Below are 17500 nucleotides of genomic sequence, written 5' to 3'. Positions count from 1 at the left end.
ATTTTTCTATATGTTGCATAATTCTTCTACCACTATCGGTTATATTATTGATTATAATATTATAGTAATTATTTAATTTCTTATTATTTATAGAGGAAATGATATTTGTTACATTTCCCGAAGTTGAGTATCCCAAAGAACGATTGTCCTTTTTAAAAACCATTCTTACTATTTTAAGTGTCTCCTTAATAATATTAGTCATAATCTGATCCCCGTACGGATTAATTAACCATGTAATAGCTTTTTATTTTTTATATTTTTCATATTATCATTATTAGTAGACATCATACGTATTCAATTATTATTCATAGGTATATTATATCTCTTCGTGTATTCTTTATTGTTTCTTACTATTGCTCATATTCTCATTATCATTATTCCTTTTATTATTATAATCATTATTAACAACTATATTGTTTTCATCTTTATTTAGTTTGTTATATTGTCTTTTATTATTATTATTCATATTTTTACTGTTAGATTTATTATTAGTTTTATTATGAATACTTATTATATTATTATTATTGTTATTCAGTAGTTTTAAAGAATTTTATATTAGAGTTGTATCCTGCTTCTTTTAATGCTTTATCATAATATGGAGCATGTTTATTAAAAGTGTTCTAATCTGAAGATAACAGGGATATTCGTTTACCTGTATTATTTATCAAGGCTTCTTTAACTGATTTCGGATGGTTACTTGAAAGACTAATATACTTCAGTCTCATGAAAAGGAGAGAGCAAATAAAGAAGCTTGGGCTATAGAAAATATCAAGTCAAACCCTAAATCTTTAAGTTTGCCAAAGAAACAGCCTCAAAACCATATATTTTCGACTCACAAACTTACATCCGCTCAATAATCAGAGCAGATAGAATTATTATTAACTACATAATTGCAAGGACTAAATGATCGCTTGAATATCACCATTACTATTATTATGCAATTTTCTTAGAATGCATGAAATCATTAAGAATAGAAATTAGAATTTACATATTCTAGTATAGATATCATATATCCATTTAAACTCTTACATGTATAAGTACAATTATTACTTCTTGAACTATTTGTAAGGCATGCCTTAAATCCTAAAGCAACTCCAATTGAAATTGAAATCATAAATAAGATAGAAAGAAACTGTATCATGGAAGTCAGGTCACTCAAGACGAATGTTTGAATACAAAGTAAATATATATTGCAGAATCTCTCCTACAAATTATTAAAACTAATAGGTGTATTTATCCCCAAGAGGCCTACAATGATGGGTGGTGTTTCTCTTTTTCCATAGTGCTTAGCTTACTTTCTCGTGTGGAAGAACGTGTTGAATTGAACATTTCGACTGCGTTTAAATTCTGATCTGAGTCATCTAAGACAACCAAGGAAGCTGTGTTATGTTTGTTCTAAAATATATTTTCATTGATTTGATTGATGAACTTTCTACTATTGCTGTCCTTGAAAGTATCATGTAAAATATCCGGTCAGAATTACTATGGTTTATACCAATGCCTTTCTAATTATAGAAAATGAAGAATCTTATCTAGAAACACCCTTTAAATATTAGCCTAGTAGTATAATTGAAAAAGATCATTTTGTTTGTTTTACAACGTATATCTATCTGTTCATCTGCCCACTCGGGTTAGCTCGACTCCACCTGGCCACTCATCTTAATTACATATAACATTCAGGAGGTTAACAGAGCAATATACAATGTCGATGTCGTTTCTACCGATAATACGATTTGGGTTAATTAGCCATTAATATCTAGAAATATTTGTTCATGACTCATTAATGATATTGATTACATGATGACACGATTGTCACAGAACTCCTCTTTAATCTGTTTTTTTACGTGTTATTAAATACGAGTCCTATTTAGTGATTGCAGGTCACATCCGCATACTAAATGAATATTATTTTGAAATTATTATTGCAAATTTCGTGAGAAAATATCCCATATGATGCACAAAAATCTGGATCAATTGTTCTCCAAAATGTCAAGTCAGAACAAAGTTTCCATGTTGCTTAAAGGTTTAAATGATGTATGCCAGTTACAACAGCTTTACGCATTTCTGACAATTACACGTACTTTGTGATAAAAGGATGTTCATACATAAAAAAATGTATGGAAAATAAATTAAAACTTATCAGAAATGTTCCCTGTCACGCCAAATCCCAATGCTAGGTTAGCAATATCAGATGCTTCTTAAGACAAAGTTAATACGCTGCAGACGATGTGAGAATTTAATAAATGCTATACAGGATTTGTTCAGTTGTATATATTTAACATGACGTATTATTTGCTGCGCATAATATACGGTTGCAAAGGCCATCAAGCCTTATTTCCAGGTGTTGATGACTATCAAAGCAGTGGACATGTCAAATAAGCGAAAAATATCAGACAGTAAATATCAAGAAAGTCACGAGCAAGTCAAAGATGATGACATAGACTATACTGAAATGTCACCGATATACAATCAGATAGCGTGATTAGTGTTGCAACACTTCATTCGTGCAAGTAACGAATAATAAAGCTAGATATGCTGACGTCTAAAGTGAAAGTGTTTAAAACTATCTATAATCGGCACTAAAGAATTTTAAAGGAAATTACAGTGAGTTATACCTACATATTTTCTCAGTTCCTTTGTTACAATGACATGGTTAACAGATTTCACAAGCGTTGTCATCGTTTTCTGATCCAACCAGGACTAATTTCATTAAGAAACAATACTAAATAATTAATAGGGATAAATCCAGAATACTGCGAATCGGAAAAATTCACAGTGATAATCATTTATAACATTTCAATTTAGTCTCATTCAACGACTGAAGGTAATTTAAAACTTTTCAACAGTCGATGTCTTACCCAAGATATTTATAGGTGACCATTGTTAATGATGGTGAAGATGAAGATGAAGATAGCGATGATAATGATGATGGTGGTGGTGAAGGTGAGGGATATTAACGAAAGTTATGTATGTTGTATCTACTGTGGTCTTCAGTTATAATCAACAACATGCAACTGAGAATATATTCGTTTCTTTTATTCTCAGTATATTTACAACAATATTATTGAACATGCTGCCTAATTTGAGAGAGGATTTATTGCTATAATCAGAAGGTCGAATGACTGTGTAGAGCTCCCTGTCTCGGTTCATAAATAGATGTACTTACAAAATTTGTTTACTACGGTAATAAATTATATTGCGCTGATCAAGAAAAGGAGATAATCGTCTTGAATTTGACACAATTTGAGAGGAAAAACATATTTATTTGTGGTATTAGATACATTGAATGCAGGTAGTGAAACTGAAATAAAATTTAACAGTGACTGTATAAGTAGAAAGAGAAAGAAATCACAAGGGAAAGCAATTATCTGATATTAGAAGTTTACCGATCGAAACGTGAATCACATGAACGGAGATGGAAGCACGTTGAAAACTAATAGAAATTGGAGATACAATCAAGAAAAGTACAAATTCACATTTGATAGATAACACACACACGTGCGTAAGCGCACATTTTAACTTTAAATTTTCTCTGGAGACGAAAATGTGGAAAAAATCTTTATCCCAACAAGGATGAGATTAATCAACTCTTAATGCAAGCTGGGTGTAAATATTTTCCTAGTAGGATTATCATCATCATCATCATCATCATCATCATCATCATCATCATCATCATCATCATCACCATTATTATTATTATTATTAGTAGTATTATTATTATTATTATTAGTATTATTATTATTATTATTAATATTATTATCTACTTTCCGACCCGGAAAGCATTTACTAAAATCTCACAGCCTCGAGGCCCTCAATACATTCCAGGCCCACGTCTACAATCAAATTGTCAATATAGGTGTGACGACATTTTCCTCTTCTTATATCATCATGAAGTGGGTTGCAAAAGACTAATTTGGATGCTATCAGTTCAATGTGACGTACTCAGGGACCAGGTATTCACAGCCGTTTTGCCTGATTATCTTGTTAATTTTAAACAAGTCCCCATAAAGACATTCGTTTGTCATAAGTTGCTGCCATTCCACATTTAGAGGCATTCGTAGCATGCTTGTGTAGCACCCATTTAGCCCTTTTGATAATTTACTTGTCCGTCAATTTTTGACTGCCATATAATAGCAGCGTGGTAATCTTTGGTAACTGAAGAAACCCCTTGTCTGCCTAGGCTAATAGGATTTTAAACTCATCAAAATAAATAATAAAAAAAAACAGGTATATCTTATAATGTGTTATACGGAACCAGCAACTGTCAGTGGCGAAAAAATTAAAATAATCTCGTTCTAATAATATAAAGGAACACCTTATATTTTCCAATATAATTAGTTTGCTTAAAGCTATATCCTGTTGTATTCTGCATCCATGTATATGATTCTCACAATTTCTATTTTTCTATAAAATATAATTTTCTTTACTAATGAATATGATGCCATGGCAGAAGATTTAATTGCCTCCGTATTTTTCCACGAGGGCTCTTCTCGATGATATGGACAAAGTTATGAATTGGGCACATACAGCTATTATTCATAGCTTCCACTCATATCAACAATGGCGATTCTAGATTTATAATTATGGATGTTTTGAATGGATAGATTATATGTTTATAGTTGCTTCCATGAATGTGATTCCTAGTTAATTCATAATTACATTTTCAACGAAAATACAAAATTTAATATTTTTAGGCAAATTATTTGAATTTTATGTGAAGGAAAATACTTGTACAGATATTTTTTTCTATTATGCAGCTGTAGATAATTAAACAACAAATGCATTCCTGTTTCGTTTATCATTTATTGTATTGTATTTAACCGTTATACTTACACATTTTTGCGATTAAAATTATAATCTCATTTCATATAAGAATTAAAAAGGGAACGAAAATGAAAGTTCCGAAGGAAGTCACAAGAAATAAGACAAAACAGATAATTGATAGTATTTCTATACGGAAATTAGTGCCCAGTATCAGAAAAAGCACTTTCAGATGATGCCACAGTCAATGAAGTAGGGCGACATACATTCACCAATGCCAATCAACAACGTTATAAATATGAGGAAAATTTACCTTCTCAAAATAGCATCTGGAAACTAAATGTAAACTAAACTGATGCTAACCTTTAATAAGATAGCTATATATATATATATATATATATATATATATATATATATATATATATATATATATATATATATATATATATATATATATATATAAACTGTAATTTTTGTATAATTATGTATTGTTAATATAACAATACATAAAGACGGGCTAGAGTTGAAGTGCTCAGCATAAGCGAGAATTCATGTTATAGTAAAAATGGATACGTAAGGGTGGAAAATCACAGGAATAATACCATATGTCCAACGCAAGATACGATATGTGTGTTCAATTCCTTCAAGAATCAATAAATGAATTTATAGTATTCAGTCTCTAAAGTGTCTAAAAGGTACGGTAAAAAGACAACAAATACAATAATAAAAACTTTTGAAATATCATGAATGTTCAAAATATTTATTAAAAAAAATATATTTATAAATATGCATGATTTCTAAGTTGTATAAAAATATGACAATTAAAGTTAAAACATTATGATATGTAAACGTACATTATGATATAACATATAATGGGTAAATATATACGGTATGATGAAGTTATAAATTTGCATGTATTATATTAATAACGTGTACATTAGGATAGGATTAAAAAACAAAAAGCATATAATATAAAAGTTAAGTTAAAAGCATACATCTACGGACCGTTTCTGAGATGTGTCTATTAATATGGTGTTGTACTCATATTAGAGATTAGACACTCCCTTCATCAGGATGTTTGTTTTACATATAGAGAGGAAGGAAAAAATATGGAGAACATAAAAAGTTCTTATACATTTATAAACAAAATTAAGGGATCAGCAAACAGGTTGCTTCACCACATACCAAAGTTCAAAAATAGCAGCTAAAAATGCTGAAACTCGGTATTTTTCTTCTTGTTTTGCCTATGTGAGTTGCGGGTAACTGCTATCTGTTGGAGTTTCAGCATTTTTAGCTGCTATTTCTGAACTTCAGTATGTGGTGAAGCAACCTGTTTGCTGATCCCTTAATTTTGTTTATATATGTATTTATATATATATATATATATATATATATATATATATATATATATATATATATATATATATATGTATATATTTGAATGTTCAATTTATAGGAAAGATCCAAGAGAACAATTACAAGATGTCATATAAGAGTCCTAGAAATCAGTGATCACACTTGTGTGGGAGTGAATAAGCGACACGTATTTTGCAGAATATAGGATAATTTGAAATTTGAGACAAATGTATGTGATGCAATCATTTATATCTTCATATAATCAACTCATATTTCGATGGATCCTGTCGGATTTATTTTGAATGCATCCATTGAAACGTATGTCGATGATATGAAGGAATAAGCGATTTGATGCTGATGTTTTTTGTTGAGGAGGACGCGAGTACTTAGCCGACCAAACGCAGATCGAGCGTGTTGTTGAGGACTGAGTCAATGTACGTGAATTGGTTAACATTAGTAATTGTCACATCTTCAACATGGGAGGAGTATGAGTTGATGTCGGTGGCAAAAGGCTGTTGGAGGATTTCCGTCCTTTTGGTATTGATGACTAGGCTAGCATGAGCTATGGCTGACAAGAGCCGTATCATCTGTATATTACAACTCGAATAAACTCCATAGAACCTTCTTTTTTTTACAACATCCCTTCACTACCACCCATCGATAGCTGATACACCAGCCTTTGGAGAAAAAGAAATCTGTGATAAATGGCCTCAACTTGAACAAGGCATCCCACATTGGCCATCTGCCAACCGACATCTTGAGGTATGGCGGCCGGTCCCTCAAGACCCACATCCACGCTTTCATCTGCAGAGCATCAAATCCCACTGCGTGCCCCAACAATGGAAAGATGCCAATATTGTTGCCATATACAAAAACAAAGTTGACACAGCAGTATGTGGAAATAGCCGAAGCATCCCCTTGCTTTCGGTTGCTCGTAAGGTCAGTGCTCGAGTCCGCTTATCACGACTTCTGAGGCATGTTGCCAATGTTGTACAGTCTGAAAGCCAATGTGGTTTCCGAAGCGCCCGCTTGACTGTTGATATGAATTTTGTCGTAGTCTTCTCCAGGAGAAATGCCGTGAGCAAAACCACTCTCTTTACATGGCTTTTATAGACTTCAACAAAGCTTTCGACACCATTGACCGTGAGGTTTTCTGGGAAATCCTGACAAAATTTAGGTGTCCACCACCTTTTCTAGCTTTTCTGATGAACTTCTATAACAGAATGATTGCCAGAGTCGACTATAATGGCACCCAATCTGACTTCTTCCCTGTCCAAGTCGATGTTAGGCAAGGATGCATACTTGCCCCAGTCATCTTCAACTTCTACATGGTAGGCGTAATCCTACAGGCCAGGCATTCATTCAAGCTGAAAGATGCAAATAGCAGTCAGGTACCAGCCGGATGACAGCATTTTCAATATGAGTCGACTGAAAACTGTAACAAAGTCGTCATCTTAACACATCTTTGATTTGCAATATGCAAATGATTTAATAAAACCATGAGCGTTTACCTCCATTTTCAATTTCTCATTTATATACATATATATATATATATACATATATATATATATATATATATATATATATATATATATATATATATATACACACACAAATATATATAAATATATATATATATATATATATATATATATATATATATATATATATATATATATATATATATATATATATATATATATATATGAATGCATATATATATTTCTTGTATGTGTTTGTGATACATGTTTATACGCATGCATGTATATCCCTTATATGAGTTAGAATCAGTATCAGCAATACTAGATCATCAACAGGTTGATTATAGTGTGTCAAGATGTTACCTATTAGATAATATTATATCTGTATTTTAAGACATAGATAATTGTGCATAATTTATTCAATTCACATAATTCTTGTTTATCATCTGATCTAGTGAATATAAAACAACAACGCATACAATTCCTTGTACAGCTTTCATTTGCTAGCCAACTGTCACACAATAATTGGGTTAGTTGATTGGAATATATTGAAAAAAAAAACACATCACATTTATTAGGAAAAGAGACACTGACAGGTGGTTAGGTAATATCAATACTTGGTAAAGATAATCATCTGTGGATGCATGCACGAATGCTAAAATTGGAGGTTGGTGGACCATGTTGAACAAATAATTTGGTAGTGAGTTGTTCACCTGTTGCCTCTTCCGGTGAATGTGGGCGAGAGAATATTCTGTGACGGATTATAAACATTGAGCCAAAATAAAATAGTACACCATTAGTTGATGCAAAGCTAAAACACATTAAATTAGGTTACACGTATTTGGTTTATGTTTGTTTGATAGCCAATATTTCGGAAAACGTTTGGCCACACATTCTGATTTGTAAATATTGCATAGAATTTACCTTAACAGAAAAACTGTCATATATATTCCCCAATTATTACCTCAAATTTCTGAGATTTTGCGTATAAGAACTACAAATAGAAAGAAACACATGTTAAAAAGAAAAAAAAAATATTGGTAAAATAAATAACTGTATATTGGTATTTGAAGCACAACGATAAGTGGCATATTCTGATTCTGTTTTCATATCATCAACGACAATAAACATAATAGGGAAAATTGCTCTATTCAGTATATGTAAATGTTTCCACATTTCCAGCGACAAAAATTAACTGTGTTCTAATTTACAATGCATGTTTATAATCAAATATCTCGACAGTTCAAGGCATTACTGGCAAATTCAACGTAAGAAAATCCTGATGTGTCGCCCCTAATTCCAAATTATTTATTTACTATGTGCTAGCGGTATCTCGTTTCACGCAACGATCCATGCGTGCAGACTGCGGAATTATGAGCGACACGCATCGTGTTTGCACAAAGTATAAACGTAACGAACACCCTTTTAATAGTTTCCTTCTTAATGCTCGTTCTTTAATAATTGATTATGAAGTTTCATTAGGCTCACATATCTTCCATATTTGCTTTGTTGTTCTGGTAATGTGGAGGTGCTGCATTAACATCGACATTTGATTATTTGAAAAGATCTCATTCAACAAATTTCAGAAATGCTTTAGATAATATATAATGATTAATATCGACTCGAATAAGCAATGCCATAATGTTTTTTGGGGGACACATTATATATAGGTCTTGTGATTTCATATTACATTGCACTTTTCCAATTATCACTCGAAAATTTCCAGAAACAGCATCACGTATTTCTATGGAGTAGTTAGAAATAATTCATAAAACGAGTCATGTTCAGAATAAATTACTCGCTTTGTAACAAAATATTATACACTCAGGAAAAGAATGTCACATGCACATCTAAAATTCCGACTCAACTAGCTATTTCATTCTTAATACTTACGGAAACAAATATATAACCTACGATAGATTTAAAACTATTATATCTTAATATTCAGTCGCGAACAAGGAAATAATACTTCACTGAAAATGCTGCTGACATAAAGTTTCTAGACCAAAAGCTGAATAATACATTTATCACCTGATTATAGAGGCAAAAGTGCACAGCACCGAAAAAAGACAAGTTAAATATAGTTACAGGCAAAGATAGACGAAAAGGTTCAATAATCAAGAATAAGCGTTCCCTTAGGTCTCATGCCTGTTTATATAATAACATATGTGAAAGACAGCTCTTACTATAAAATTATTTTAACATGGAACTTCTTTGAAATATACATTGTACAACGTTATTACAAAATGTTCTTAACACGTAAACACATAAAAATCGCTGATACACATCTTCCTACACACACGCACACACGCACGCACACACACACACATACACACACACACACACACACACACACACACACACACACACAGAGGTATGTTTGTGTGTGTGCGCGTGTGTATATATATATATATATAACAGCAAACACATTTTTTTATGAGTATATATATGTATTTGTACACAAATATTATCTACAATAATCTTATAGGCGTAGCAGTGACTGTGTGGTAAGTAGCTTGCTTACGAACCACATGGTTCAGGATTCAGTCGTATTGCGTGGCACCTTGTGCAAGTATCTTCTACTCTAGCCTCAGGCTAACCAAAACCTTGTGAGTGGATGTGGTAGACGGAAACTGACAGAATCTCGTCGTATATATGTATGTATATATATATATATATATATATATATATGTGTGTGTGTGTGTGTGTGTGTGTGTGTGTGTGTGTGTGTGTGTGTGTGTATGTGCGTGTGTGTGTGTGTGTGTGTATGTTTGTGTTTCTGAGTTTGTCTTCCAAACATCGCTTGACAACCGACGCTGGTGTGTTTACGTCCTCGTAACTTAGCGGTTCGGTAAAATAGAGCGATACAATAACTACTAGGCTTACAATAAATAAGTCCTGGGGACGATTTGCTCGACTAAAGGCGGTGCTCCAGCATGGCCACAGTCAAATGACTGAAACACGTAAAGAGAGTATGTTCGGTAAGTATGGGTCCAATCCACGTCTAAGCTAATGAAATCCCTGGGAAATCCTCTCATCTCAGAATTTCATAGTTCATGAAGACTGAAGCCCAATGAAATCCAAACCTGTTGTTGACAATAATAAAAGAAATGTTTCCTACATGTCATTGAAGCGTTCAAAGATATTCATATGGGTAATGAAAACGACTAAACTAATGTGAATGACAATAGTGGAAAAAAAAAAAAAAAATGAAATGCTGGGAAAATGGTACTGAAAATAGGCTAACATTTAACCTAGAATTTTCGTAACTATTATTCTATAGACATTGTACATACTTTCTGAACATACTTACATGAAACTATGATCACTACAGAAATATTTGCAGAGTTTTATTATTATTCTATAGACATTGTACATACTTTCTGTGCATACTTACATGAATCTAAGATCACTACAGAAATATTTGCAGAGTTTGTGATGTTATAATAATGAGTTTATATAGCACAGCGTTTTGGATATTAAAACTACCATCTTTTCCAGTTTAAATCCTTCTGGTGTTTTTTGTTTGTATTGCTGTATAAGATTCTGGCTGTACTTTTGGAAAACTAAAATTCTAAATTTCCTCTTTATCGATGTTTCCTAACTTCCACTGTATAATCAGGATAAAAAGTGGTGTTATCTTCTATACTTCCGCTTCTGGAAAAGGCAAGATATATTCATGCAGATTGAACCGCCATATACTCAGACACGTATTTTGTCCATTACAATTCTTAACATAAACACCCACACACACACACACACACACGCGCGCATATACATATACACACAGATACACACACACACACAAACACACATACACGTACGTATATATAAAATAGACAGCCTCGCTTTACACAAGAATAAATAATGTAAATTCATCTATTTAGTATCACTGAAAGAAAAATTGCTCCTTATGCATTTACTGATTTACAGATCCTAAATCATAATTTTTATACATTCATATCAATACTATAATATTGCGAAATACATGTTTTCTGTTCAGTGTTACATTCCACGTCTTTTCTTTGCTGACGCAAATATATTTCATCTACTTATAGCCTTATAATATAGCTCTGTGCTTTTTAAGTTTAGAAGGCTATGATGGGTTTATCTTTAGCAATTACTTAATTGGCATGTTTCTTAAGCCTGATTCGATAAGCTTTCCTCATAGCAATATAGTGTGTAATCACTCGTAAAAACTTTATGACTATCGAGAATCTGATATATCACTTCTCAACTTTCAGTTATTAATATTGTTGATATTTATATCCAACCTCAATTCTGTTATATATTGTATCTTAATAACTTCTGTATGATACTATATTTCAATGGTATTCGTATTTGGATTCTAAAACATCGTCCCAAATATTGATAATGTAAATATTCCACGGGATTCTTTTGCAATTTTACTTATTAAATAAAGCAAGTAAAAAATAGAAAAAAATGACATCAATCACTGTATTTATCAAAAACGAAGAGGAAATTTGTGAAACTGAGGTATCACTTTTCTTTGAAACATTTATAAGTGGCGCACTCAATAACGACTCCTTCGAGAATATTTTTCATGGCAATTTTAATATTTATGTAAAAAGCAAAACATCTTCGAAAATATTACATTAAATTACCTCAGTACTCTCCCTCCAACACCCCTTCATTATAGTACTAACTACTGCTACCTTCACCACCGACTACCTCCCAATCTGCCCGCTTGTGTATCTGTCTCACTGTCTACCTACCTAGCAACCTACCTACCTACCTACCTATCTACCTACCTACCTACCTCCCTACATACATACCTATCTATCTATCTATCTATCTATCTATCTATCTATCTATCTATCTATCTATTTGTCTGTCTGTCTGTCTATCTATGTGGCTGTCTGTCTGTCAGTATGTCTGTCTATCTATCTATCTATCTATCTATCTATCTATACATCCATCCATCCATCCATCCATTCATCCATCCATCTCTCTCTCTCTCTCTCTCTCTCTCTCTCTCTCTCTCTCTATCTATCTATCTAAACGCATACACACACAAATTTGGTTATGAGAGACGGAAGGTGGAAGATAGGAGCATTTTTATTGATCACTACAATTGTTTCGACCCATCTAACATCGAACTATCACGGGTAAGATACTTAACAACTGGTTTAGGAGCATCCGACGATGCAGATATGTCTCTTCGGTTGATAAATAGATATTACACGTTAGAATAACAGTTCGGCAATGTGTCTTCTCATATTATGTAAAGAAAAGCAGCAAATTAAAGGATGTAGCTTTATGTATACAGAAGGTCATTTATAAAATAACAACAGATGCCAAAAATGTTTTGCATATATGTGTAAGTAGCACTCACTCGCTGTCCCTTTCTGTTTCTCTCTGTCTCTTACACACAATATCTTTAATATACACGTGCATAAATACATGTACATACATCTTTTTTGGATGTATGTGTGCGTGTGCTTTTGAGAGGGTGACTCTATTTCTTCATTACATATAGAAAAATGTAAGTCTTTTAATGTAATTTATTTGGTTGTAGCTTATTTCAATACAATATTTATATGCACATTTTCATAAATGTTTGTCTGAGTAGAAATCTACGCATCCGTGAAACATCGGCGAAAATTAATCGATAGAAGCAAATCAAAATGTTGCCCGAAACTGACCTCAAAATTGTGTGACCCGATAGACACAGACACACCCGTACCCACCTACAACCCCCTCAAACAGAGAAACTCTCTCTCTCTCTCATATATATATATATATATATATATATATATATATATAGATAGATAGATATAGATATAGATAGATAGATAGATAGATAGATAGATATGTGATATTACAAGTTAAAAAGCGACACTAGTAATGTAAACGGCAACGACCGCAAATACATAATCTCTGTGCTTTGCTAATTCGCACGAATTTGCACGGGAGGGTGATTAAGGAAACTCGTAATATTTCGCCAGTATTGAGGCTTATGAAGACCACGTACTTGGATCGAACCTTAGACGAAGTAAATACCCGGTCTATGCATATAAAGATATAATGTCAAAATTTTGGTTCAATCCGAGGCGAGTGGTCTTGCCTGTTCTATGATTTGCAGGTATTTGAACACCCACCGCTATTAGAATGTTTCCCTTAGCGATATCCCGCAGAAAAACCGGTGATTAGACAAAACACTGTGCATGTGCGATTAATGATATCAACATTACTAGCGCTACTCTATTCTATAATTTAATTTACTTACTCATGTGCATTGCCATAGCGCATCCCGAAATAGAATTTGAACTCTTCCTAAGTATTCATAAACTAAACTATCAGTGTGTCTTCTGTTCAATCCAAGTATATGATATTGATAAGACCCAGTGAAATATCAGTACCCAGCGCCCTTGTTTCGATGAAAGTCGAGTTGTTTCGCTTGGTCTATGACTTTCAAGCCTTTTAACACCCAACACTATTATAGAGTTTCCCTTACCGTTATCCCGCCGAAAATTGGGTGAATTAACAAAATACATATATTATATATGTGCGATCGATAATATTAACATTACTAGTGCTGCTTTTAATTCTTAATTTAACACTTACATACACACACACACACACACACACACACACACACACACACACACACACACACACACACACATGTACTTGCGTGGATGTGTGTGTTTGTGTGTTGCTTTCGTTTTTCTATCGCTTGCAATTTTTACAAATTGATCTGTGTTCTCAGCATCTTACATTTTTCTTTTTGTATTATCTACAGTTTATGATTTTATGTGAAATATGACCGACCAATACTTTTTTTTTCTTTTTCAGGAATCACAGGACCTATTGTAATCCAGCTATATAAGAACACCAAAATATTAAGTTAATATACAAACACACACAGAAACACACACACTCACACACACAGACACACACACACATATGCATATATATATACCACCATATGCACATATACACACATATATATGACTATATATGTGTGTATATGTATATATGTGTACATACAGAAATCATAGATATATATACATGAAATATTAAAAATGGCAAGTAATCGCATTCTACCAAACTGTACACAAATCGCAATGCAGAATGCTACTGCAACAGAGGAAGCCGAAGAGAGAGAATACAGTGAATTTTATACGCAATCGCAATTTATTACTGGTCTTATACTTTATCCTATATTTTGCATTCCAGGAATAATTGGCAATGCACTAACAATAATTGTATTGACACAAAAGACGATGCGAACCTCGACAAATGCATTCCTAAGTGCGTTGGCAATTTCAGACATGATTAAATTGATGAATGATTTAATGTACTTTATAGTTCTTCTTATTTCACGATCCTATCCGACAATAGGCAAAACAGCATTTGGCTATATTTATCCGTACGCTCATTTTATATTCAACCTTGCAGCCTGTGTTTCGTCATGGCTGATCGTATCAGTTGCAGCTGAAAGATATCTAATGGTATGTCATGCGGCACAAGCTAAAACCTTATGTACCCGAAGGATCGCAATTATTGTCAGTGCTGTTATTTACACATGCATGACTATTCTTGCCATACCGTCAGCTATAAGATATAAAACTGTATCCTGCTTTGATTATAATCAAAACAAAACGGTTTATGACATACACGTAACTGAATTATGGATGAACGAGAATTTCGAGACAGCTTACAATTGGATACAAAATTTACTAAGATCTGTAATTCCCTTTTTGGTGCTAATCATACTTAATACTTATATAATTAACGCTCTTCGAAAAACGCGAGCCAATCGAAGATTTTCAGCAAGAAACAGAATCACGTTCATGTTAATTATGGTTATTGTTGTTTTTGTAGTTTGTATCACACCGGACGCTATCATGTCAGCATGCTTCGGCTTAGGTTATTATGACGAAAATCTACTCGTCAAAGGTATTCGAGAATTCACAGATACACTTTTAGCTGTGAATGCTGCATTAAATTTTGTACTCTACTGTTTGTTTAACAAAGTGTTTCGTGAGCATTTCCGAACGATATTTTGTCATCGTTTAGGTGGTCGACGTATTACAATGGAACCTGATGAAAGTGAATATAGGCGGTTATCAGATCAAAAAAATAACCTGTCTATAGCAACAAAGCTAACAATTCAAAAAACAGCTACGACACACGTTTGAAAACATATCTGACTGGTTGTGAGCATAAAGATTTTTGACAATGTGTACGGAAATATCAAAAATGTGTAAATGTGTATAAATATCTTGGTGACACAATTCCTAAAACACTGTACATTTAACTCCCATTTTAATTTCATCATTTTAACTCACATTTAAGAGAAAAAAAATGTTTACTGAAGCTAAGTTAAGTATGGATAAAACTATTTGTACCACTTGGGTTTAAAAACGTTATTAGAACACATTTTTTTTCAGAAAGACGACTTCGAATAAAGGCACATGGTACTTCAGGATTGGTTCCATAGACAAAATCGACATAAATATATGCATAAACGCACATATATGATATATAAACATCACTTATATTACATTGATATATATATATATATATATATATATATATATATATATATATATATATATATATATATATATATATATATATATATGTATATATATATATATATATATATATATATATATATATATATATATATATATATATATATTTATATGTATATATAATATAGCCGCATGGCTGAAACGAGTAAAAGAGTAAAAGAATAATATAAGTTTACATATGTGTGTCTGTGTAAACATACATAATACAAACATATATTTGCATATACATACTAATTTATATATATATATATATATATATATATATATATATATATATATATATATATATATATATATATATATATATATATATATATATATATATATATATATAAATACATATATACATATATATATATGTACGTATTTATGTATGTATGTGTGTAACACGCGCGCGTGCGTGTACATGAGTTTGTGTATGTAGAGAAATAAACATTATTGCTTCGAAACATGTCATAATAGCAAATGAGTAGTCTTACATAGGAAGTGGTCAAATCCCTTCCGTGATAACTATTGAAGATACATATCAATTTTAATCTCCCATAACATGTCTAAATTTTAAAATCTTCTTCAAGATTTTGTGTTCACTTAACATTTGAATGAATTTTCTTTTTATTCCGAGACAATCAGGTACAAGTAGGCATTTAAAATTTCACAATACTATTTGTCACACATGTTAAATTATTTTACTAACTTAACTAGAATTCTTTAAAAAACATTTATATATTGCGTAACTCAATCAGATTTCTGAACATTGGCAGAAGGTTTTTTTTGTATCCAATGTAGAGGAGGTTGAACGATAGGCCTCTTTGTCCTATATATTACCCAGTTTGAGAGAAATATGCGTAATTCATTCACGGAAATTAACTGTTACCTGGTATGTTGAGCTTGCATATCACAATATTTGTTGCTCAAACAAACGTACCCAATTTTATAATGAGGTCAATATCATTCAGCAAGTTATAGAGCAAACCAACATTTCTTATAGAATTCTATTTATTTATGTAAAATTTGGGTTGTCTAACTGACAACTTAGTATGTACTTATATACAATGTAAAACCTAATTTTATAATTTCGCAGAAACTTCTCGCACTTTAGGAATGAATTGATATTCTTCCATTGAAAATCAAGCTTGCAAGTACCTACATGCAAAGCGGCATTGTTAGGAATAGCATTTAACCAACGGTTGTGTATCGGAATTTTTTTTCATGTGAGAAACAACTGCGAAATCTAGTTCAAATTATTTTCTGCCATTTTAAATACAAAGAAACGATACAACACATAGTGTAGCATCGAATCATTATGGCCGAAAAACGGGATTCTAAGGTTTAAGT

At 32.1% G+C, this 17500-nt stretch overlaps 1 protein-coding gene across 3 annotated transcripts in view; it reads left to right on the top strand.

Moving 5' to 3' along the window:
* Positions 1 to 15977, top strand: part of LOC106875338 (FMRFamide receptor) — a 561393-nt gene extending 545416 nt beyond the window's left edge. For all 3 annotated transcript variants that reach the window (XM_052966543.2, XM_089348822.1, XM_089348821.1), the window contains one exon: positions 14418 to 15977. In XM_052966543.2, coding sequence (XP_052822503.1) covers positions 14648 to 15766 — 1119 coding nt within the window. In that variant the 5' untranslated portion in view covers positions 14418 to 14647 and the 3' untranslated portion in view covers positions 15767 to 15977. The remainder of the gene's footprint in view (positions 1 to 14417) is intronic.
* Positions 15978 to 17500: the final 1523 nt, after the last annotated feature.

This window comes from Octopus bimaculoides, chromosome 3, assembly GCF_046866305.1.
Source record: "Octopus bimaculoides isolate indiv1 chromosome 3, ASM4686630v1, whole genome shotgun sequence".
NCBI classification, from domain to species: domain Eukaryota; kingdom Metazoa; phylum Mollusca; class Cephalopoda; order Octopoda; family Octopodidae; genus Octopus; species Octopus bimaculoides.
This window is presented reverse-complemented; position numbering and strand designations above follow the sequence as displayed.